At 38.1% G+C, this 26,617-nt stretch overlaps 1 protein-coding gene across 1 annotated transcript in view; it reads left to right on the top strand.

Annotated features, from left to right (window-relative positions):
* Window positions 1-21,358, top strand: part of ABHD3 (abhydrolase domain containing 3, phospholipase) — a 48,083-nt gene extending 26,725 nt beyond the window's left edge. Inside the window, exons 5-9 of the mRNA XM_036244963.1 lie at window positions 7,588-7,700; window positions 12,061-12,234; window positions 15,937-15,985; window positions 16,067-16,232; window positions 20,672-21,358. Coding sequence (XP_036100856.1) covers window positions 7,588-7,700; window positions 12,061-12,234; window positions 15,937-15,985; window positions 16,067-16,232; window positions 20,672-20,850 — 681 coding nt within the window. The 3' untranslated portion in view covers window positions 20,851-21,358. The remainder of the gene's footprint in view (window positions 1-7,587; window positions 7,701-12,060; window positions 12,235-15,936; window positions 15,986-16,066; window positions 16,233-20,671) is intronic.
* The last annotated feature ends 5,259 nt before the right edge of the window (window positions 21,359-26,617 follow it).

Raw genomic sequence — 26,617 nt, 5'->3', positions numbered from 1 at the left:
GCCAGGGCAGAACATAAGATATCTGTCAATGACTAGATGAAATGGTTTTTCATTAAAGTCCTGGTTTATTTATGTATGCATAAATAAAATGTTTTTTCTGACTCTTTATTTAACAAACTCATCTTCCAAAAATAAGATCAATTTTCCTAAGCACAGTTTGGGCAGATCACTAGGTACAGAACCAGAGGTGGGTGGAATGAAAACAAAACAACAACAATAAAAATACACGGTAGATAGCAATTAAACAGAATAATTAGTCCTGTTGTAAAAGAATTTTTCCTTTTTTGTTGGGGGGTTGCCTGTATCCATATAAGAATCCCAGAGTTTATTTAAGCAATATCTTATCACATATATGAGTACAAATCTTTAAATACTTAAAGAGAGGAAGACTGTAAAATGAAATATTCTGAACACCTGATTATTAGAATTACAATAACATAAATTGTGTAATTCCAGTGATTTTTAAAAATATATTTAAGTGCCCTTTTCAGTTGTCATTTTACTGGACAGAAAACTAAAATCCCAACTGGACTGGTTTAATATTGAATATGTGGCAACCTGTGCACTGAGAGAGGGTTCTGGGTTATGACTTCTACTGCAGATGAGCAAATGAATCTCCTAGAATAGCTCCAGAAAGTCAGGCTACCTGATTCACAGAGTGAATTTAAATTTGTTTTTAGACAAAAAAAAATTTTTTTTAATGAAATTTGCATTTTAAAACAAATTACTTCTAAACCAGGACAAGAAAATTCTCTTTCAGGTTAGGGAGTTTGTCTACTTTCTGGAAGTTAATTAAGAAGGATAAATGAATACCCTGGTTAGGTAGCTCAGGTGGTGAGAGCATCATCTCAATACACCAATGTTGTGGGTTCAATCTCTGGTCAGGGCACATACAGGAATCAACCAATGAATGCATAAATAAGTGGAATGACAAATCAATGTCTGTCTCTCTCTTTAAAAAATAAAAGGGATAAATGAGATAGTATCCACAGATAAATAAAAAATATATACTTCATTCTTTTCCATCTATTGTGTATAATAATTAAGAATGAATTTTATTTCATTATTCTCTTCAATGCTTTTTATTTATGTATTTATTTTTGGTACTTGCCCCTAGAAGGAACCGATCCTGGGACTCTCTGGTCTGCAGGCCCATGCTCCAACCACTGAGCCAAACCGGCCAGAGCTCTTCAATGCTTTCTAAAAACTAACCTCTAATAGCCATTAAAGAAATTATAGTTGTTTCTCTCTGATCATAGCTGCAGTTGAACAATTTGAATAATATTGTTTGTACTTATTGTCAAATTATTCTGTCTAACTTATAAAATATTTATGCCCCCCAACCATCTGCTGGAAAGTTATCTATTTTTTAAATTTTCTGCATTTTTCCAGATTTTCTATTTTCATCTCCCTCTAAAAGGAATTTTTACCACCCAGTTGAATCCTGCCAGGTCTTTCTTTATCCTTTTCCTGACTAGGTGTGGCTTACTCTACCTCTGTTCTGGAAGCATGGAAAAAGACAGGAATTACTGCAATAGGATAGTGGCTGGTTGCATTATTAGCCTTGACAACTGAGAATTAATTAACTTTTTTTTTTTCCTATTCTCACGCAAGGACATTTTTGCATTTATCTTCAGATACAGCGGGAGGGAGAGAGGGAGGAGAGAGAGAAACATCAATGTAAGAGAGACACATCGAGTAGTTGCCACTGACACGACCCAAGCTGGGGTCGGGGACAAACTGCAACCGAGGCACATGCTCTTAGTGGGAACCAAACCTGGGACTCTCGGGTTCGCGGGCCAATGCTTTAACCGCTGAGCCAAACTGGCCAGGGCAACTAACATTTTTTTGTCTAAAGAGCTACTAGTTTGATTTTGAGAGGTGAGGAAAATTTCTGCCGGGCCTACCATAAGTGTCTTTGCTGTACGTCCTGGGTGAATCCTTTCTTTCTTTTTTTTTATCCTCACCCGAGGATATATTTCCATTTTTTTGTACAGATAGAGTGGGAGGGAGAGAGAGGAAGGGAGAGAGAGAGAGAAACATCGACGTGAAGGGACACATCAAGTGGCTGCCACCCGCACGACCAACCAGGGCCGGGGACAAACTGCAACCGAAGTATGTGCCCTTAGCAGGAACCGAACCCGGGTCTCTCCGGACCGCAGGCCGACGCTCTAACCGCTGAGCCAAACTGGCCAGGGCTGAATCCTTTCTTTAATGGGAATCAAGTCCTGTGAAGAAAAAAAGCATATAATGTGTCCTGTTGGGAACCCATCAAGTAGCAAGAGGTTGTGATATAACCACATAGTTTTGCACATCGGAATTTACTAATCAAGTCTTCTCATTTTCAGTCCTGTGTGTTTCAGTTCAATTCAACAAGTATTTATTGACTGTTAGAGATAGCTAGAGGTAAAATAGTGATAGAGAGAGACTCACAGAGATAATAAGGCAAGGAACAGGCTGGCCAGCACAATTTGGGGTAGAACTGGGAAAAGTTGTAAGATCCTGGAGACCAGGAGCCAAGTCTTAACCTTTTGCCTAATGTTTATTCAAGGCATGATTTGAACAGGCAGAGTTGACATGAAGGACAATTGTCAGATGAAGTTTACATAGGTGGCAAGAAGATTAAGAACTCTAGTAGTCAGAAGAACAGCTGTGTCTCATTGATCTGAATCCATACGTAGGGAGAAATAGTAAAATACAGAAGTGGAAAGATTGCTTGCATATTGTTCAAGTCTTGAACACTCGGCAGAGGAATTTGTCCTTAACTCAGTCAGCAATGGAAAGCTAATGAAGAATTTTAAGCCGAAAGACTGTGATAATTAAAGATGTAAGTGTTCTTTGGAAGGATTAATTTGAAAGTGAGTAGGATTTTAGATGGGTATCTAGAAAGGCTGGGAGTTAACCGGTTAAGAAGTTATCACAGCAGTCCAGGTAAGAGATAAAAAGCCTAGTAGCAGAAATAGTTGGTGCCATATCCTTGCCGCACCCCTACCCCCTGGCCCTTGCCATTCCTATGTACAACGACGACCTATTGCTTCCAAATGCAGGCACTCACATCTCTTTAACTGGGGGCCATCTCTAGCCACTGGAGCCTTCTGGACCTGTGCTCAGGGCAGACCAGAAGGGCCAAGGAGTTAACTTCCTCCAGAAACAGCCTTCAACCAATGGCTGAAGGTAACTTACTTGGTTGGGATCATTTTGAGCCATATTCAACATAGTCAGTTGACAACAAATTGCCCCAAGAGGATTGAGTCCCAGTTGCCCATAGCCACAAACTACTCATAACATATTTTTAATTGACTTCCTACCCTTCCTGACGCAAGTCACTACTCCCCTACTGGTGCTTCCTGGTATCGCCTTCCAAATGAATTGCTTGTGTTCACATTCTTACTATCAGAGGCCCTTCTGAGAGAATCTAACATACCAAGACTTTACTAGACTTGAAAGAAGGGTTCTCCTGTGTTTTCTGTAAGAGATACTGAGAATAAAGAAGCCACCGGACTTGGCAGTTTATTGGCTGGGAGGGTCAGGGAAAGAGAGAAGGCAATGTCACCTACAGTTTTAAATAGGAAAATATAGGAGTCACTTATAGAAAAATGGGAAGTTAGGAGAAGTATTAGGAGTCTTCATGAAAAGAAAAGGGTTTACTCTTGAGCATTTTGAGTTTGAAGTACTGAAAGAACATTATAGTGAAGGCTGGTAGAACTTGAGAATGTAGATCTGGAGCACAGGATGAAGAAAAGAGAATGGAGAATTAGGTTTAGTCACTGCATAGGGGTGGTTTGATGAAGTTATGGAGGTAGGTAAGACCTTCAGGTATTAACCAGAGAAGAAGATGCAGGCGTAAGGCAAAACTTTTGGAAATGAATACCCACATTCCTGTGAAGAATGACAGGAACTGGGCAGGAAATTGAAAGCCAGCAGCAGGAGGAAAACAGGACAGTGCCATCATGGAAGCCAAGGGAGCAGCCAGCAGGAAATAGATCATGCTGGACAGGCTCTGGATTTGCTGAATTTCAGCGTTCTGGCATATTTGAGCAATACCAGTATTATCAGCTTCAATCTTAATATCTATTTGGAGAAAAACATTTAGGGAAAAATAAGTTCCTATATCTGAGGGTATTAATTTTTTTATTAAACATGTCATGAAATCCCAGTGCTTTATAAGAATTAGTTTATTTATTACATACAACCCAGGCTCTGCTACTTGGCGACCTTTGGCAAATTGCTTAACCTTGCTGAGCCTCAATTTTATCAAGTGTGAATAAGAAAACCAGGTGCGCCCTGGCCGGTTTGGCTCAGCGGTTAGAGCGTCGGCCTGCGGTCCGGAGAGACCCGGGTTCAGTTCCCGCTAAGGGCACGTACTTCGGTTGCAGTTTATCCCCAGCCCTGGTTGGTCGTGCGGGTAGCAGCCACTCGATGTGTCTCTTCACATCAATGTTTCTCTCTCTCTCTCTCCCTTCCTCTCTCTCCCTCCCACTCTATCTGTACAAAAAATGGAAAAATATCCTCGGGTGAGGATAAAACAAAATAAAAGAAAACCAGGTGCTATCTATGGTCCTTCCTGCCACTACGATTTACTAATCCTAATAATTTTTCTTTCTTTTTTTTCTTTTATCCTCACCTGAGGACATTTTTGCATTTATCTTCAGATAGAGCAGGAGGGAGAGAGGGAGGAAGAAAGAGAATCATTGATGTGAGAGAGACACATAGAGTGGTTGCCACCCACATGACCCCAACTGGAGCAGGGGACAAACTGCAACAGAGGTACGTGCCCTTAGTGGGAACCAAACCCGGGACTCTCTGGTCCACAGGCCGACACTCTAACTGCTGAGCCAAACTAGCCAGGGCTCTAATAATTTTTCTTAAATCACTTTTTTTGTGGTTGTGTGTGTGTGTGTGTGTGTGTGTGTGTGTGTGTGTGTGTGTACATACATGTGCACACATACTTCACTTGTTCATAATTCAGAAATGTTAAAGCTATGCAGTGTTTTATTTCTACTGACAATGTTCTCTCCTTAACAATAACCCAAACTCTCAGTATTACTCATTCTCTGCGTTTCTTTATCTTTCCTTGTCCTCTAAGAACTCATCTCAGCTACTTACCCTATCACATCCTCCTCCCTTCTCACGCATCCATCTCTACCTCCTCCTTTCTTTTCTTCCCTCTCATCTCACTGCCCAGGCCAGCAGGCTCTCTTGGAGATCTCTGTAGATTACAGATTGACCTATTTTGTTTTTAGATTGCCACATAGTACTAATAGAATCCTCAAGAAAACGTTTTTTTAAACACCCCCTTCTATCATTATTTTTTTTAATGAGCTTGATATATCACCCTACCTAGACTGTTTCTCAGCAAGAAAATTAGAGGTTTTTTTGTTTTTGTTTTTTTTAAATAAATGTCTTCAGGAATTCTTTTGAGCTCAGATTCTGTTTAGAAATCTAATACTCAGATTAAGGAGTATAGGGATGTGTGTGTGCGTGTGAAGCTGTATGGGAACTTTGGTTGACATTTATGCATTGTTTGTCTATGTAGATTTGATTTTCTTATATCATTGTGAATTTAGGCAGAAAAGGTATGATTATCTAAAATAAAATTGTTCTGCCCTGGCCGGTTTGGCTCAGCAGTTAGAGCATCACCCCACGGACCAGAGAGTCCCAGGTTCGGTTCTCGCTAAGGGCATGTACTTCAGTTGCAGTTTGTCCCTGGCCCTGGTTGGGGTCGTGTGGGTGGCAACCACTTGATGTGTCTCTCTCACATCGATGTTTCTCTCCCTCTCTTCATCTCTCTCTCCCTCCCACTTTATCTGAAGATAAATGCAAAAATGTCCTCAGGTGAGGATTAAAAACCAAACAATAAAAAATAAAATTGTTCTTATTTAAAAGGAAAAATAAATAAAGCTATTCAGTGTAAAGAAACTTACCTGTAATAAAAATACCACATAAGGATGCTATTTTTTCACCTGAATTTTTGTGGCAAATTCTGTAGTCACTATGAATGAGCATGGTATTTGATATTGTTCTGTTTAGATTTTACATTGAATTTGTGTCACTCAAATGCATTTAATCACCAAGTATTTTTTTAAAGCATGTCAGCTTAGCTGTTCAGGTGTTACAGAAGTTATTTAACCTCTCTAAACTCAGGTTCCTCCCTATAAAATAAACATGATGATAAAATCTCCCTTATGATTTTGCCATTGTAAATGCTGTCATTTATCTTTGGAGAGTTCCAAAGGATATTTGCAGATCTCAAAAAGATGACAGTAGTCAATAGGTAGTGTTTTAGTCTTGAGTTTCATTGGAAGAATCATTGAAAATTGTAATTTTCTTAGATTACTCATTAGTGATTCAATGGTGGGTGACATACCTTCATGTTGTGATCATGGTTTATTGGAATATCATATTCATCTTGGTGCAGTTAACTGGTTTCAATAATTTTATTAGAGTAATGTTACCAGATTCCTCTTCTTGTTATTAAAATTTATCTCACATAAACTTTATTCATACACACAGTTGCACATATTCTATAGACAAGACTGTGCTTTCCTCCCACATCTCAAATAATGCAACCGTGAAGCTTTTCTACTAGAAACAGAGCCTTCATTAATGACATTCACATGAAAACCTTTTGTTTAAATGCATTATGTATTGAAGCATAATCAGCTTTACATATTTTACCATTTTAAGTGTCTGTTTCAGCGTAGTACAGCTGGGACTATATGTATATATTATTGTAAAAGACAATATTTAATTAATATATCAGACTGGATGTTGCTTTATCTAGAGTGAAGGCAGTGTTAAAAAAACCACACTCCTTCATTGGTAGACAGTACTCAAGATAGAAAAAAACAGTTCTCCAGTTACAAATGAGCCACAAATTAATATTTTTGTGACATTATTAGAAAGCTGCTTTTGTTTGTTTGCTTTATTATTATTTTTTTAAATAAAGAATTACTTTGTCAGGAATAAGTGGGTTTTTTTTCCCCTATAAAGAAGTGTAATCTTCCACTTTTTCTTCCTAAATTGACTCTTGTTTAGTCAGAGACACATTTGACTAGGGTACTGTGTATCTGTTTGATTTAAGATATTTGTATTGGTCTTGTGCACTTCTGTGAAGCCCTCCTTGCATGATCAAAGTCTTTTTTATTAGTGCCAACTTGAATAGCATTGACTTTACTTGTTTATTTTTTAATCCTCACCCAAAAATAATTTTCCATTGATTTTTAGATAGAGTGGGAGGGGGAGAAGGGTGAGAGAGAGAGGGTCCCCTCCGCATGACCCTGGGGTCGTGGATCGAACCTGCCACCAAGGTACGAGCCTTTGACCAGGAATTGAACCTTTAACTCTTCATCCGAGGGCTGATACTCCAACTGCTGAGCCAAATGGGCCAGGGCTGAATAGCATTGACTTTAACATATATGTGAACTGCAAGATAAGGAAATTATAAATTTGTATTATTCATAGTATATGCAAACAAAGGTTATTTCCCCATATTTATGACTTCTTGCTCTTTTTTACATTTCTGTATTATTGAAATCATGAACCTCACAATTTAAAATGTTGTGCTTTACCCGTCACTGCTTACAGACGCCAAGGACTTACTGTTGCGCTAACACTGAAGATTTGGAGACAGTCATTCACCACGTACACAGTCTGTACCCTTCTGCTCCTTTCCTCGCAGCAGGGGTTTCAATGGGAGGGTAAGGTTTTTCCTTTCTAAAATGTGGTCTTACCAACTGCTTCTTTCAGAGAGGACCATTAGCTACATAGGCATTTTTAAAATAAATGTTTGATTATTTTTATCACTTTTTACCACATGAGGTTGAATAAATGAAGGGATTAGTTCAGGTGAATTTTAATATTTTCCTTGACTGCTGGTCTCAGCTGTGAAAAGGATACAAATACCTCCTTGGGGTGCTTGGGGTTTTGTTAGCATGGAGGCTTGTCCGAAACACATGAAGTTGATTTCCATGACTCAGTGGCTGCCCAGTTGACCTTCACATTCCCTGATATACTCTCCGCTGGCTTGTTCTCTGGAACCACTCAGGAAGCTGAACTTATAGCATGACTGTATCACTCCAATCGTAGAAATCATCACTTATTGCTCTCTCCAACTGAAGAGGCCTTCAAAAATGTTTTCCTCTGGTGGTGGTTTTGTTTGTTTTTTTCAGTTTGGTTTGGATGTTGGGCAAATGGACCTATCCTGGAATGCTCTCCTAGAAACTGTAAAATTTTGTTGTTAACTCCCTATTCCAGCTGATATTTTAACCACGTGAATATTATTATAATTTGTACTGCCTGCAGTTACTTTGGGGCTTTTTGGAACTTTTAGGTCATGTATATATATTTAGTTTCATTTCTACTAGTAACATTTATGTTTTGTTCTAGTGATCCTGAACTTAGTACAACCCAAAATTTTTATTATCTGGCATTTTAGATTCCCTAAATCATTGTCCAAAGCTATTCTTCAAAATCAACAAACACATGAAATATAAAATATTTTTCTTAATTTTGTAATTGACTTACCTGTCATTTCAATTTTTAGATCATCTTTAGAGCATATTTAATTGAAAATGAACAGCTTTTACAAATGATAGACTGAAAAATAGGCTTTCACCACCTTTTTAGATTCTGATAAACAAACTAAGAGGAAAAGAATATGTTTCTTACATTAGCATGGAAGGTCTGACTTGACCTACTAAAAGAAGAAATCTGAAGCAATGCAGAAAACCTAGGCGGAATCTCTGACTTGTGCTTAATGGGCAGTTTTTCACTTTTGTTTCCCTTGCCCCATAATGTGAACCTAAAAGGACAGGGTGCCTGCTGAACTTTTTCCCCTTAAGCTTATAAATTCTTGACTTTTTAAAGGCCAACCTTTACATAAACAGGCCCAGATTCTCTATTCAGAAGCTCCTGGGAAATGCCTATTCATGTCACATTGAAGCCTCAGTGCCTGAAGGCAGAACTTGACCATTAGCCTTTGCAGCTGGTTGAATATTAATGTCTTTTAAATTGTTTGAAGGAAGCACCCTTTCTAGTTGCCTAGCACTGTGACGTTCCCAAGTCGGTTTACCACTTGGGAATGTGTTTTACAGCGTGACACATTTTTTTTCTTTTGAAGTGCAACAGACAAAAGCATCTGTCCAAGATCCTTATGCCCAGTGCCCAACCCCACCCCCACCCCCCACCCCAGACTAGGGTAATTTCCAAGCCTGTGGTGCCTGGAGTCATGTAGGGACTTTGAACCAGAACTGAGTCCGAGCCAAGTAACTCATGCTGCTCTAGACCTAGTCAGATTCCAGTCTCCCCAATGAATTAGTAAACTAGCTTTAAGAAATATATTGAACAAAATAGACCCAGAGATATAGAAATAGGGTTCAGACTGACAAACCCCAGAGGAGGGGGGCAGGGGGTGGGGAGGGAAGAGATAAAGCAAAGAACTTATCTCTTCTTATATAAGCATAACAAATGGACACAGACAACAGTGCTGTGGGAGGAAGGTGTCAATGGGGGAAAAAGAAGAAACACCTGTAACAAAAATAAAAAGAAGAAACACCTGTAACAAAAATAAATTAATTTAAAACATATATAAAATGAATCATCTAGATCCATGTGTATCAACATGGATCCTCGGGTGGGGGAGGAAATGTATAGAGGGATAAACATTTTTTTAAAAGAAATATATAAAAACTTATAAATATATATAAAACTAAAGAGAAGAGTATAATGCTCCCCCATATATACTCATCACCCAGCTTCAATAATTATCAACTCTGGGATAATCTTGTTTATCAGTATCACTCCCCATCCCTCCCAACTCTGATTATTCTAAAATAATTCTCAGACATCATTTATAAATATTCCAGTAAATATTTTTAAAAGGTAGAGTCTCTTTTTTTTTTTTATCCTCACCTGAGGACATTTTTCCATTTTTTGTTCAGATAGAGTGAGAGGGAGAGAGAGGAAGAGAGAGAGAGAGAGAAACATCGATGTGAAAGGGACACATCAAGTGGCCGCCACCCGCACAACCCAACCAGGGCCAGAACAAACTGCAACTGAGGTACGTGCCCCTAGCGGGAACCGAACCTGGATCTCTCTGGACCGCAGGCCGATGCTCTAACCGCTGAGCCAAACTGGCCAGGGCTAGTCTCTTTTTGAAAAAAGTTTTAAACATTTATCTTTATTGTTGAAAGTATTACCGATATCCCCCCACCCCCCCACATTGACACCATTTTCCCTGCTCCCTCCCCCCTCCTGCCTTCAGATATTATCTGTGTCCATTGGTTATGCAAATATGCATAAAAGTTCTATGGTTTATCTCTTCCCACCTGCCTACTCCCCTTCCCTCTGAGGTTTGTCTGTGTGTTCTCTACTTCCATGTAAGTAGAGTCTCTTTTAAAAAAACACACACAATACCATTATTATACCTACAGTATAACTAACAGTAATTCCTAAATATGATCAAATATTTAGTCAGTGTCACATTTCTCCAATTGTCCATTTTTTAGTTGGCTGATTTTTACAGTTTGAGTCAGGGATCAGATAAAGTCCAAACATTGGGGTTGATATGCCTTTTAAGCTCTTAAAACATGGATTCTTCATTTTTCTCTCTCACTCAGAATTTAGGATATCATCCTTTCTCTTAGATGACAATGTTAAACTTAGATTTCTGACATTGATATTCAATTAAATTTCATTCTTGTTCCTTCTACCAAAATAGAACTAAGGTAGAATCAGGAAAATTGATAGAATAAAAAGAAAGGAAGAAAATATGTGATAGGAGGGGAAAAAAAGGAGAAACATCTGTAACAAAAATTAATTAATAAAAAATTTAAAAAAATAAAATATGTGATAGGAGATAAAGATAAATAACAGGAAGGAGAAAACTAATTACTTTAGGGGCCAATTGTTCTGCTATGACTCAGAAAGTCTAACTCTAGACTAGGGAGCCCTTTAGAGACTTGCTATCTGGCACAAGGATGTGTAGGCAACCAGAATGGCCACCCAGACCAATTCTTCAGAATCTCTGGAGGTAGGACCCAGACATCCTAGTAGCTTTAAAAACTCCCTTGGTGATTCCAATGTGCAGCCACATTTGAAAACCACTTCTTCTGTGCTCTTTCATCTATGCCAAGGGTTGAAAAGCCACAGGCTGCAGGCCAAATCTGGCCAGCTGTCTGTTTTTGTATATAGTCCAGGAGCTAAGAATGGTTATTTTATTTTTACATGGTTGAAAAAAATCAAAAGGAGAATATTTCATGACGTGAAAATTATATGAAATTCAAATTTTGATATTTACATAAAATGTTGTATGGGAACATGGCCATGTCCATTTATTTATGTATTGTCTACGACTGCTTTCAAACTACAATCGCAGAGTTAAGTAATTGCAACAGAGACACAGTGGTTCTCAACCTCCCTAATGTCGCGACCCTTTAATACAGTTTCTCATGTTGTGGTAACCCCCCAATCATAAAATTATTTTTGTTGCTACTTCATAACTGTAATTTTGCTACTGTTATGTCTTAGGCAACCCCCCCTGTGAAAGGGATTGTTCGGCCCCCAAAGGGGTTGCGACCCACAGGTTGAGGACCGCTGGATTATAGGCTCCCCCTCCCCCAAGCCCAAAACATTTACTGTGTAGCCCTTTATAGAAGAAGTTTGCCTAAAACACCCCTCACATACTAAATTAAACATTCAACTGGAGGCTGGGGTGCAGGGATTTGCAAAATTTTAATAAATCCCCGATATCATTTTGAAAAAAAGTAAAAACCACTCTTACAATGGAGTTCTCTCATGCTTTACATCATAGAAGGATGCACATAAAAGCAATAACTGTATGTTTTGTCCTACTCACAATACAGTCACCTGCAAGATTAACAAGCCAATAAATGTAAGTAAAGAATGAAGATAGTGTACTTGCATGCTTTTCCAAGATAAAGTACTTACACACGGGTTTATATTTTTCCTCTCCATAGTTTATAAAGTTCATAGTTAGCAATGGATGTCTTGAGAAATGTAACAAATGTTCATTGAGTTTCCTATTTCTCCTCATTTTAGAATGCTGCTTTTAAATTACCTGGGCAAAATTGGGCCAAAAACTCCTTTGAAGGCAGCTGCAACTTTTTCAGTTGGTTGGAATACTTTTGCTTGTACAGAGTCATTGGAGAAACCACTGAACTGGCTGCTTTTCAATTATTACTTGACAACTTGCCTCCAGTCTTCAGTTAATAAGTGAGTCATCTTTAAAACCTGGTATCTGCAAAGTTTTTGGATTACATACCCCAACAATAAAAAGTTTTGAAGCACAGCACTGTTAATATATGTATATTTATGTCATCATTACATGTATTTACTACTGCATCAAATATTCATTATATTTAAAATGAATACAAAAGTGAAAAGATTTTAAATATAAACTGAAAATTGAGATAAAAGTTTTAATGTTTTTTTCTGTACCCCAGTGGATTATCTTGTATAATCCCTAGGGTATGGGTCCCCATACTGAAGATCATTGTTCTGTCGCTGTTCTAAATTATTCTAAAAGACTGAAAACATTAGTATTGAGTAACGTTATGACTATTTCCTTGTTTTTTCTACTTGTTGCTGATATTATTAGTACCACCCAATTCTCTCCTAGACAGTAAGTAATGTATGTATTAAGTGTTTTCATTGCTGAATAATATGGTTCCCTAAGTATATGCTTCTGAATCAGGGATGGGGAATCTTTTTTCTTTCAAGGGCCATTTAGATATTTATAATATCATTCGAAGACTATACAAAATTATCAACTTAAAAATTAGCCTGCTATATTTGGTCAGGCTAATTTGGTGAGGTGTGTGATGTTAGCTGGTATTGATTTCAAGGGCCTTACACGGCTTGTGGGCAGGACCTTCTCCACCCCTGTGAGGTTTAGAAAAATGCAGTTCAACTGGATATTCTCAGTACCCCCAGTTGTTAACATTATCAAAATACCGGCTTTGCATTAGTTTTTCTGGAACTGTTTGTGTACCTTCTAACAGCATAATAGCAAAGAACATAGATATATTTCTGTTTATTTTTTGATGACTGTTAACATGCATTTTTAGGTGAATTGATAAATTAAAAATATACTCTAAATAAAAGTCAAAAATTTATTTTGTATATGACTTATTGAAAACCATAGTTACCCAAAAGTTGACATTAAGCATTGGATTAAACTTAACCTATTTGTTAAATTAAGGATGTTGATTATAAAACATTGCTAAGAATACCAAAGAATCATCAATTACTGTTGGTGACTAGAATGAGGGACAGTAGTAAGAAAAGTGAAGAGAGTCATTTAAATTAAAATATGGGGTACTGGCACAAGAACAGGCATATAGACCAGTGGAACAGAACAGAGAACCCACAAATGGACCCAAGGCAATATGCTCAATTAATATTTGACAAAGGTGGCAAGAGCATACAGTGGAGTAAAGACAGCCTCTTTAATAAATGGTGTTGGGAAAATTGGACAGCTACCTGCAAAAAAATGAAACTAGACCATCAACTTACACCCTACACAAGAATAAACTCAAAATGGATAAAAGACTTAAATGTGACTCATAAATCCATAAAAGTCCTAGAAGAAAATGTAGGCAACAAAATTTCAGACATCATACGCAGCAGAATTTTCACTGATACATCACCTAAGGCAACAGAAACAGGAGAAAATGAACACATGGGACTACATCAAACTCAAAAGCTTCTGCACAGCAAAAGATACAATTATCGAAATGGAAAGGCAACCCACTATATGGGAGAGCATAATTGCCAATGATATATCAGATAAGTGGTTAATTTCCCAAATATATAGAGTGCTCATACAGCTCAACAAAAGGAAGACAAAGAACCCAATTAAAAAATGGGCAGAGGAACTAAATAGACACCTCTCCAAACAGGACATACAAATAGCTAAGAGACATATGAAGAAATGCTCACCATCACTAATCATCAGACAGATGCAAATTAAAACAACAATGAGGTATCACCTCACACCTGTCAGAATGGCCGCCATCAACAAATCATCAAACAACAAGTGTTGGCGAGAGTGTGGAGAAAAGGGGACTCTAGTACACTGCTGGTGGGAATGCAGACTGTTGCAGCCACTATGGAAAACAATATGGTGTTACCTCAAAAAATTCAAAATTGAACTTCCATTTGACCCAGTGATCCCACTTCTAGGAATATACCCTAAGAAGCCTGAAATACCAATCAGAAAGAATATATGTACCCCCATGTTCATAGCAGCACTATTTACAATAGCTAAGATCTGGAAACAGCCCAAATGTCCATCAGTAGGTGAATGGGTAAAAAAGCAGTGGTACATATACACAATGGAGTACTACGCAGCTGTAAGAAAGAAAGATCTCTTATCCTTTGAGACGACATGGAGGGGCCTGGAAAGTATTATCCTAAGTGAAACAAGCCAAACAGAGAAAGATAAGTATCATATGATCTCACTTATTTGTGGAATATAATGAACATAACAGTCTGAGGAATGGGGTAGTCCCAGGGACGTGTAATTGGAGTACAGGCTGACAATCCCCAGAAGAGGGGGTGTTGGGGCAGAGATAAACCACAGAACTTATATGTATGTATGACCAATGGACATGGACAACAAAGCTGGGGACAGGGCGGGGAGGGAGAGGGAAGGAGGAATCAATGTGTGTGGGGGGGAGAAACATCTGTAACAAAAATAAATTAATTAATTAAAAAAAAATTTTTTTAATATGGGGCCCGGTCGGTTTGGTTCAGTGGTTGAGCGTCAACCCATACATCAAGAGGTCACTGGTTCATTTCCCTGTCAGGGCACATGCCCAGGTTGTAAGCCTGATCCCCAGTAGGGGGCATGCAGGAGATGGGCAATTGATGTTCTCTCTCATCGATGTTTGCATCTCTCTCCTCCTCTCTCTCTCTAATATCAATAAAGAAAAAATAATAATAAATAAATTAAAATATGGGTTATACAACAAAATGACCAATATTTAAAAAATAAGTATACAGTCCTGGCTAGTTTGGCTCTGTGGTTAGAGCATTGGCCCGAAGACCGAAGGGTCTCGGGTTCAATTCCAGTCAAGGGCACAAACCTGGCTTGCAGGTTCCATCCCTGGCCCCAGTCGGGGTCATATGGGAGGCAACCAACTGGTGTAGCTCTCTCATATTGATGTTTCTCTCTCCCTCCCTTCTTCCTTCCCACTCTCTAAAAAAAAAAAAAATCAATGGAAAAATATCCTCTGGTGAGGATTAATCAAAATAATAATAGGAATTTAAAAGTAAGTATACAAAAATATAAATTCTTATTTTCAGTATAGCAGTTTTAAAAATAATATCTCCAGATAATTTATTCAATTGAAAGCTTCTGGCTTAAATAAGGCCTTTTTAGCCAAAATAATTTAATAGCAGCAGTGTGTAAGCCTAATTTGTTATGAAAACAACCCTTACATTTATTATTATAGAACTAATTTATTCATTTTCAATCAAGAAAAAAGTACTTTAAAAAAAACGTCTTTGGGCCCTGGCCGGCTTGGCCCAGCAGTTAGAGCGTCTGCCCACGGACCTGAGGGACCCGCTTTCGGTTCTTGCTAAGGGCACGTACTTTGGTTGCAGTTTGTCCCCAGCCCCAGTTGGGGTTGTGTGGGTGGCAGCCAGTCAATGTGTCTCTCTCACATCGATGTTTCTCTCCCTCCCTCTCTATCTGAAGATAAATGTAGAAATGTCCTTGGGTGAGGATTTAAAAAAAAATGTCTTTGGGACTAATATCGGTATATTTCTGCGATGTCTGATTAAGTAAATATTTACTGAGTACCAACTGGGCGCCCTGTGCTAGACTTAATTATGTGTTATTATGTATTTTAGGTATGTTTGAGATGGGAATGACCTTAAATTTTTCCTTTTGAAATTCTTTTGTTCCAGGCACCGGCATATGTTTGTTAAACAAATTGACATGGACCATGTTATGAAGGTAGGAGAAAAAAACTGTATGTAATACTTTTATTTTCTTTTTTGATCCCAAGAATAGTTACAATCTGTTTTTGTTTTGCAGGCTAAATCCATCAGAGAATTTGATACGCGATTCACTTCGGTCATGTTTGGATACCGAACAATCGATGATTATTATACCGATGCCAGTCCAAATCGCAGACTGAAATCAGTAAGGATTCCAGTGTTGTGTCTGAATTCTGTGGATGATGTTTTTTCACCCAGTCATGGTAAAATTAACATCTTTATATACTTTTTGATATGAGTTAACTGTTTTAAAATGTTGTTCTTTTTAATAAAAATACAGTAATGAAAGTCCTGGCCAGTTTGGCTCAGCGGTTAGAGCGTCGGCCTGCGGTCCGGAGAGACCCGGGTTCGGTTCCCGCTAAGGGCACGTACTTCGGTTGCAGTTTGTCCCCGGCCCTGGTCGGTCGTGCGGGTGGCAGCCACTCGATGTGTCCCTTCACATCGATGTTTCTCTCTCTCCCTCCCTTCCTCTCTCTCCCTCCCACTCTATCTGTACAAAAAATGGAAAAATATCCTCGGGTGAGGATAAAAAAAAAAAAAAAATACAGTAATGAAAAATAAAATGTCAGTTTTATAACATTTCCCATTCTGATAAACAAAAAATACTCAGCATTTAGTATCTAAATGTATCAGATCACTTTAAATGTTGTCACAGATCCTTATCTAGTCCACTGTGAGAACAAATTATGACTCAATATTTTTATTGTTCTCATTTCTATAACCTTTCCTTCTTATCAAATATACTATTCTTCGGACAGTGTATATTACAGTATCTTTGCCTCAGAAGTACATTATCATCACTTGCCTTTTCTTCCTGGGGTTTCTTCCTATATAAAATGCTTTGGAATATTTCTCCCCTTTTAATCTGGAAGAGAACTTGAGACTATAACATGATATCCTTGAATATCTTAATGAGTATAGCACATTCATACTCTAAAGTCACATTTGAAGGAAACAGTCTTTGTTGTTTTTTTCTGGATACCATATTTTAAAAAAATTATGCCCAAACTAACTTCCTTGCTCTCTTAATTCAAGAAATATGGAATTGGTAACAAAGATATATATGCATGTGTTCATATATTGAAGCAATACAAGATGATTAGAAGTAATCATACTATCTTAAAAGTCAGTAGACTTGACCTCTAATTTTTTCAATGAAATTTCACAAAGCTTTTTAGAAAACTTTTTCTCCCTATTTCCCCCCTAAATACTTTAAAAACATTTCCTCCAACTACTCCATTAAAAAAAATTATTCTGGCCTGGTCATTGTGGCTCAGTGGATTGAACATTGTCCCATGCACCAAGAGGTTGCTCATTTGATTCCCAGTCGGGGCACATGCCCAGATTGTGGCTCAATTCCCCATAGGAGGCATGCAGCCAATTGTTTTCTTTTTCATTGATGTTTGTATCTCTCTCTCCCTCTCCCTTCCTCTCTCTCTAAAAAAATAAAATAAAATAAATTTTTTAATTATTCTGACTACAAACATAACACATATGTATTGTCAGATTTTCAGAAAATTCCCCCAAAGTATCTTAAAAAAAAAAAAAAAATGCCTATCATCTCTCTAGGAGATAGCATTTTATTGTGTGATTCATGATTAATCAGAAATAACATTAGATGACTGGAACTTTTGGCCTTTGACCATAAATCAGAAAATGAAATTGTCAACTTCAGTATCAGTTGAATTACATAGTGACTGTTTAGCTTATTCATTGAATTAAGAAAGTCTGGTATTTATCCATCTATTGTTTTATTTCACCAACCCTTCTCCTACCAACAAAAATTTCCCAGCATTTGACCTGACCCACTTGGTTACAGTTTAAACTCATTATTTCCTATCCTTTCCCAAGCCCCTAAAATAGTCTTGCAACATTGAAATAGTGGGCAATTGTCTGCATTCCAAGAGGGAAGGCAGCCAGCATCTTTCACATGACTCAAAGTGGAAAGCCTTTTGTTCTTCTTATATGACTGTAACTTTCAATGTCAGAAATTCCTGAGTGTATTCAGAGTGTAAAATAGGGGCTCTTAATAATGTCATTACAGGCAAATGAAGCACTGTAAATCTAAGCCTTAATGTAAAGTTAAAAGGAGCCCTGGCCGGTTTGGCTCAGCGGTTAGAGCGTCAGCCTGCGGTCCACAGAGACCCGGGTTCGGTTCCCGCTAAGGGCATGTACCTTGGCTGCAGTTTGTTCCCGGCCCTGGTTGGGTCGTGTGGGTGACGGCCACTCGATGTGTCCCTTTCATATCGATGTTTCTCTCTCTTCCTCTCTCTCCTTCCCGCTCTGAGTAAAAAATGGAAAAATGTCCTCGGGTGAGGATAAAAAATAAATAAATAAATAAAGTTAAAAGGAAAAACAGCCCTGGCCGGTTTGGCTCAGCGGTTAGAGCGTCGGCCTGCGGTCCTGAGAGACCCGGTTCGGTTCCCGCTAGGGGCGCATACCTCGGTTGCAGTTTGTCCCCGGCCCTGGTCGGTTGTGCGGGTGGCAGCCACTCGATGTGTTCCTTTCACATCTATGTTTCTCTCTCTCTCTCTGTTCCTCTCTCTCCCTCCCACTCTACCTGAACAAAAAATGGAAAAAATGTCCTCCGGTGAGGATTAAAAAAAAAAAGGAAAAACAAAAATAGTATCAGTCATTTCACTTGCTCCTCCCCTTAAGCTCACACACCTGATCCCAAAATAGATGTATAGATGTTTATTTTTAGGTGTAGCTGGCTAAGAATGTGAGTTCAGGGCCCCTTTTAGATAAGAACTTGACTTACTGGACCTTGATTTAGGGAGTATTATGAGGGATCAAATTTAGAGCATCTTCTAAACAGGTAACTTAGCCACAGTAGTAGCTCTGTCTTAGAAGGGTCTCACTCAGTTCTCTTTATAGTGTGTCAGCTTCTTTTCCAGGCACCGTGAGTTGTTGAGATCTGACCTTTAGTTAGCTCATTTACCTCTAAGACTCTGCTCAAGATGTGAAAGTCTAAGTATTGCATCAACCATGTTATTTTTTTTTAATCCTCACCCAAGGACATTTTCCATTTTTGTTCAGATAGAGTGGGAGGGAGAAAGAGGAAGAGAGAGAGAGAGAGAAACATCTACGTGAAAGGAACACATCTAGTGACTGCCTCTTGCACAACCCCAACCAGGGCCAGGGACAAACTGCGACCGAGGTACGTGCCCTTAGCGGGAACCGAACCCGGGTCTCTCTGGACCACAGGCCAATGCTCTAACTGCTGAGCCAAACCAGCCAGGGCACAACCACGTTATTTTAAATAGAGAGATAAGATTTAGCGTATCTTAAATCAAAACACTTTTCAAGCCAGGTTGGGATCTATTATAGATTTTAAATCAAAACATTTTCACTGTTTGAACTCTAACAGTGAGGGGTGGAAAAGAAGAGCTTTAATTCATATCCTTTAGAGTAAATTTTCACTCAGGATAGATTTTGTAGAGCATATGAAAAAGATGCTCATTACTAGTGAACTATTTACATACAATGACTATATTTTCAAAATAAAATTATTCTTTTTCCTCACTATAAATAGAAATTCAGAGAAGGAATATAAAAAAAAAAAAATCACCAATGTTTTTTACCATCCAAAGATAATTACTGTTACCACTCGGAGTAGTATTTTATCCCATTCTTTTTAACTATCTATAAATGTTTTTACTATATAAATCATATGCATAATTTCAAATCCTTGATTCAGCCATCATTTATCCCCAGGAATCTAACTTTGATTAATGTTAACCCAGGTCATATATAATGAATTTATAACTCTCACAAAGGTAATAAGATTAGTTGTTTTTCTTTCCTGGTATAACACCTAAGTGAGCCCTGGCTGGTTTGGCTCAGCGGTTAGAGCATTGGCCTGCGGTCCGGAGAGACCCGGGTTCAGTTCCTGCTAAGGGCACGTACCTCGGTTGCAGTTTGTCCCTGGCCCTAGTTGGGTCGTGCAGGTGGCAGCCACTTGATGTGTCCCTTTCACATCAGTGTTTCTCTCTCCCTCCCTCCCACTCCATCTGAACAAAAAATGGGAAAATGTCCTCGAGTGAGGAAAAAAAAAACACCTAAGTGAGACTCTTATAGCATAATGCAAGTATTTACCATTCCTTGAAATATCTTTTAATTTCTCATAATAATACTGGACCTGTTCTTTTGTATTATGATTAAACACTTGGATTGATTCTTTCAAAAATGATGGCCCAATACATAATCATAAGCATGAACTATTATAAGAATATACCCTGGCCAGTGAGGCTAGGTTGGTTGAATGTCATCCTGTGCACTGAAACGTCACCAGTTCAATTCCCGGTCAAGGTGCATTTCCAGGTTTTGGGTTTGAACCCCAGGCGATGTTTCCCTCTCATATCCATGTCTCTCTCTCTCTCTCTCTCCTCTGCCCTTTTTCTCTCTAGAAAATCAACAAAAACATTTTTAACAAAAGAATATAGATGGTTAATATAAATTAGTCAGATTTATTCTATTAGCCTTACTTATTACAAATATTTGTTTAATGGTGTTTTGTTAATAATGATTAGAAATGATAAAGACACACACTTTTTCTTATTTCCTTTTATCGAAAAATTGGTAATAATTATATATTTTCTCTCTCCTTCCCTCTCTTATCCCCCACCCCTTTTTCCCCAAGCTATTCCAATAGAAACTGCTAAGCAAAATCCTAATGTTGCTTTGGTCCTTACTTCTTATGGAGGCCATATTGGTTTTTTGGAGGGGATCTGGCCAAGGCAATCCACTTACATGGATCGAGTCTTCAAGCAGTTTGTGCAGGCCATGGTTGAACACGGACATGAACTCTCTAATATGTAGTTCTTCGGGTGTGTTTTGTCTGAACCAACATATCAAATAGCTCAGCTTAATGTGTACAAATCTTAACTATTGTGTATAAAGCAAATAAGCCAGCAGGTGGTGAAGAGGTCCAGAATGACATGCAATGCAAAAACTACTTTTGGGGGAAATAAAACAACTATGTAGCAAGAAATAAAATGTAGATTTAGATTGTAATTTATGTAGATTTTATTTTTATTATGCCTTACCAAGTATGACCTTAAATAAAGTAGTACAGACATGGAATTGCACTTAACCATAACTATTGTGTAAAAAATATTTTAATTCCTCAGGGTTTTAATTTAGGCTAGTTGTACTTTAATAACAGTTAATGGGTTTTGGTTATTTGAATGTAAATTATAAGTTGGCACATTCCTAAGGGTATTTATACCTAATGATGAAAACTGAAATAAGATAAAATACAATATGCTAAATATTTTATGTATTCTAACTTTAATAAGCAAATGCAACAATGTTAGACTGACTTCTATACATGCTCTTTTACTCTGATAATATTAAATTAAGGCTGATTTATGTTTTATAATGATTATAGTTTACATGCTTATTTTTTAAATAGTATATATGCAAACATATATATCATTATATTAAAATAAATTCTGCTATTTTAAATTGTTTCTTTGTGAGTTTGTTTTATTTTTTAATCTTCACCCAAGGACATGCTTATTGATTTTAGAGAGAGAGGAAGAGAGAGAAAAGCATCAAAATATGAGAGAAACATCGATAGGTTGCCTCCCGTATTAGCCCTGACCAGGAATTGAATCCACAACCTAGGTATTTACCCTGACCAGGACAGCCAGCTGAGCCACACAGCCATGGCTCTTTGTGAGTTTTTAATCTATAGAAAGCAATCCCTAGAAAGCAACTTATGATAAATTTATAAATTGCATTAGTAAGAATTTTTTTTTTATTCTCACCCAAGGACATTTTTGTATTTATCTTCAGATAGAGTGGAAAGGAGAGAGGGGGGAAAAGAGAGAGACAAACATCAATGTGAGAGAGACGCATCGACTGGTTGCCACCCACACAACCCCATCCAGGGCCGGGGACAAACTGCAACCAAGGTATGTACCCTTAACAGGAACCGAACCCGGGACTCTTTGGTCCGCAGGCCAAACTGGCCAGGGCTAGTAAGAAATATTGAAATTGTTTTATTCACTTTTTTCAGAATATTGGGCTCACACCATGTGTACAATTCAAAATACTTTCTGGTACAAGAAACCTGTCTAACAGTAACATAAGAATAATGATATATAATTATCTCATATCACAAGAAGTCTCCAGGCCAGGCTTGGTGTAGGGGTTTACCACTGTCATCGAAGACTCGGGCTCTTTCTGTTTCCACTCCATCCCTTGGCAGGATAACTGGTTATCTCCTAGACACAGGATGGCTGCTGCATCTTCAGATATCACATTCATGTTCAGAGAAGGAAAAGGGGGAAGGAGTGGAGCCAGATACATCTGTGCTTTTGGGAAAGTAAAAGACTTACCCTTATACCCTTTGGCCAGAACTGTGACACATGGCCACCCTGGTTGACTAAGAGACTGGAAATCAAGTATATAAATTTTTCCAATTGTGGAGGCAGGCCAGGGAGAGGGGATTGGCAATGCTTATTGGGCTAGCTAGCCAATAGAAATAAACTTTCATACAATTCAACATCTTTTCCCTCCTTTTCTACTATTTCAACCTGTTTATAAAATATGTATATTTTTGTCCCAGGTATCACACACATAAAGAGAACCAGGTAGAAAAAAACATATTAACACAAAATTGTTTACTAAAAATCTCATCAATTAGAGAGCTTCCTAATAGAGTTCCTGATAGTACTTGTAGAATCCCTTATAATTATATCTAGGATGATAGCACTAATAATACCAATGCTTTTGCTCTGTTCAGCATATATTCTGACTCAGTAGTAAGAATCACTTAGTTTATGTGGTTCAGGTGGGACTGAACTTACCTTTCAGAGTTATCTTCTAGATTAGAAAAAATTATATCAGGAAAATTGTTTGTTCACTGGTCAGTGCCAGAATGGGGAAAGCAGCTCCTTGCCTCTCTGCCACAAAAATTAATTCAACTAGATTTAAATAAGTAAACAATTTTTAAATTCATAAAAAGTGTTAGGTGAAAGGTTATCTTTTATTATGGAAGGTTATCTTTATAATTTTAGAGCAGAGAAGTCCTTCCTAAGCAAAATATAAAAAATGAAAAGCCATAAAGAAAAAAAGTAACAGATATTATATGAAGATGAAAAAACTTCAGTTCTACAAAACCACAATAAACAAAATTAAAATACAAATGACTGAGAAAAATATATGCAATAGTTTTAGTACCCCAGGGAAAGTTTTCCTGTCCTTTTGGAGGATTAAGTCTGCTTGGCCGCAGTTTCCTGGAGTGTGTGAATGCGCCTGTTTACCAGTGAACTAGATCCCTGCTACCTGCTTCAGCTTCGCAGATAGATGAGAACAAGTATGTACAAATTCTGTTTTACAAAATGGAGATAAACAATTCTTCAGATGGAGAGTTCAGAAAACAGGTTATAAGGTTGCTCAAGGAACTTGGTGAGACATCCAAGGGACTTAGTGAGACCTTCAAGAAACTTAAGGAGACCTCCAAGGAACTTAGTGAGAACATCAACAACATAAAAAAGGACCAGTCAGAAACAAAGTATGCACTGAAATAAAGAATAATTTACTCCCTGGCAGGTTTGGCTCAGCGGTTAGAGCGTTGGCCTGCGGTCTCGAGAGACCCGGGTTCGGTTCCCACTAAGGGCATGTACCTCGGTTGCAGTTTGTTCCCGGCCCTGGTTGGGTTGTGCAGGTGGCAACCACTCGATGTGTCCCTTTCACATCGATGTTTCTCTCTCTCTCTCTTCCTCCCACTCTATCTGAACAAAAACTGGAAAAATGTCCTTGGATGAGGATAAAAAAAAAGAATAATTTACAGGGAATCAATAGTAGAATAGGTAAAGCCAAGAAGCAAGCCATCAATTTGGAATATAAGGAAGCAAAAAACACTCAATCAGAATAGCAAAAAGAAAAGAGAATCCAAAAAATCGAGGATAGTGTAAGGAGCCTCTGAGACAACTTCAGGCATGCCAGCATTCACATCATAGGGTTGCCAGAAGAGGAAGAGAGAGAGCAAGAAATTGAAAACCTATTTGAAACAATAATTACAGAAAATTTCCCTAACCTGGTGAAGGAAACAGACATACAAGTCCAGGAAGCACAGAGAGTCCCAAATAAGATAAACCCCAAGAGGTCCACACCAAGACACATCATCAAAAAATGCCAAAGGTTAAAGACAAAGAGAGAATCTTAAAAGCAGCAAGAGAAAAACAGTTAGTTACCTACAAAGGAGCTCCCATAAGACTGTCAGTCGATTTTTCAAAAGAAACTTTGCAGGCCAGAAAGGAGTGGCAAGAGATATCAAAGTGATGAAAAGCAACGACCTACAACCAAAAATGCTCTATCCTACAAAACTATCATTTAGAATCGATGGACATATCAAGAGTTTCCTGTTGGGAGCTGGCTACGTGTCTGTCTGACAGAGTTCACAGAACCTGGAGGTCTTGAGTCAGAGACTCAACCTCCCCCACAATCTCAAGGAATTAGGCTTGCATTGTGTTTGTGCAGCTTGGGGCTAAGTGTGACCCAATGTACCTTCAAATACCTGAGATAACAGACTGGATGTTCCTGGGTGGACCTGGGTGTTCCTGGGTGCTCCCCTTATCCACAAGGCAAACTAATTCTATATAGCATTGTTGTAGCCCTGGGTATTATATCAAGAAGATCCTATTTTCTTACATCACTAAACTTTTGCTGTAAGGTATAAAAGGCATGTAATAAAGCATATTGAAGCTGAGGACAGTCCTCCTGATCCCATATCCGTGTCTGTCTTCATTCCCAATGCTTGAACTCAGGGATTCTGCTCTCCAGCTGGTTCCTGGCAATTTCCCAGACAAGAAAAAGCTAAAAGAATTCACCACCACCAAAACAGTATTATATGAAATGTTGAAGGGTCTTCTTGAAGGCAAAGAAGAACAAAAATATGAGCAATAAAATGACAATTAATACATATCTATCAACAATTGAATCTATAAACAAAATGAGCAAGCAGAACAGAAACAGACTCATTGATACAAAGAACTTTTTGTTGCTTGGGTGGGGGTTGGGGTTGGGTGAAAAAGAAGGAATTAAGAAGTACTGATTGGTTGTTAGACTGATGAACCTCCAAGGGAAGGGGGGAGGGAGGGCGGGATGAGATAAACCGAAGAACTTCTATGCATATATACATAAACAATGAACATTGACAATAGTGTGGGGAAGGCAGAAGTGGGGTGGGATTGGGGAGGAGGGGGGTCAATGGGGAAAAAAGGGGGAACATCTGTAATACATTCAAGAATAAAGATAAGTCAAAACAAAAAAAAATATTTGCGATATATAAAAGGCTAATATTATAAAGAACACAGAATAATAGACAATGAATATATTAAAAGGTAGACAATCTCACTAGTAATTTAGGAAATGTAAAATTTTAAAACAAAAGTATTAGCATTGAATTACAAGTTTAATAATGTACAGAATTGATAATATACAATGTTGGTAAAAGTGTGAGGAAATAGTTATTCAAATTGTTGGTGCAATTATTTTTTTCTTTATTGATTTTTGGAGAGAGAGAGAGAAACATCGATGAGAGAGAACATTGGTTGGCCACCTCCTGCATGCCCCCACCAGGGAGTTGGCCCACACCTTGGCATGTGCCCTAACCTAGAATTGAACTGGCAACCTCTTGGCGCATGAGTCGATGCTCAATCACTGAGCCACACCAGCCAGGCAGTGCAATTGTTTTTTGGAAGCAAAAAATACTTGACAGTTTTAAAATACAAGAGCAACCATATTTAGCAATCCCATTTTGAAGACTGTGATAGAAAAGCTAGCAAGGGTGTATAAAGATAGGGGTTAATTGTAGCCTTGGAGATTTAGGATAACAACCTAAATAATAGGGGAATGGATTATGACACATTCACATTATGTAGCCATCAAAAAGAATGAGGTAGCACTATACTGATTTATAAAGATATTTCTGATCGATTATTTAATGACAATATGTATTAATTCATATGTATATGATCTCATTGGTATAAACAAATAAAACACAGCTATACATTCATGTGCTTGTGTATGTGTGTTAGTTATAATGAGAGGAGCATTTTCAAGTGTTGATTCTTTTATGTGGAAATAACTACTTTTCTATTTTTTCCCAGCTGTTTCTCCACACAGTAGCAAGCTCTGAGAAAAAAGGGCTGTGTTTTATTTTATTTATTTTTTTTTTTTTTGTGGTACGTGCCCCCAGCAGGAACCGAACCAGGACCTCTCTGGTCCGCAGGCTGACGCTCAACTGCTGAGCCAAACTGGCCAGGTCTGAAGGGCTGTGTTTTAATTATTTCTACATCTCAGGCATTTAGCATATTGCCTGGACAGAGAAGTTTCTTAGTCCACATTAGCTGAGTAATAGTGATATATGCATGAAAATTCTACCTTGTAAGCCAGCTTTTTGTCTTGAAAAGTTAATTTTATGTGTATATCCTGGAATTTTTCTATCTCCTCATATTTCTGTTTGTTATTGGCATTATTAATCATTTATCCAAAGCCTCCTTACAGAGCATTGTATTTGTGCTAGGGATACAAATGGATACAGTGATTTTCTTCTCTTTCTTTCCGTGTGTAT

This window comes from Molossus molossus, unplaced genomic scaffold, assembly GCF_014108415.1.
Source record: "Molossus molossus isolate mMolMol1 unplaced genomic scaffold, mMolMol1.p scaffold_m16_p_6, whole genome shotgun sequence".
Taxonomy (NCBI): Eukaryota; Metazoa; Chordata; class Mammalia; order Chiroptera; family Molossidae; genus Molossus; species Molossus molossus.
This window is presented reverse-complemented; position numbering and strand designations above follow the sequence as displayed.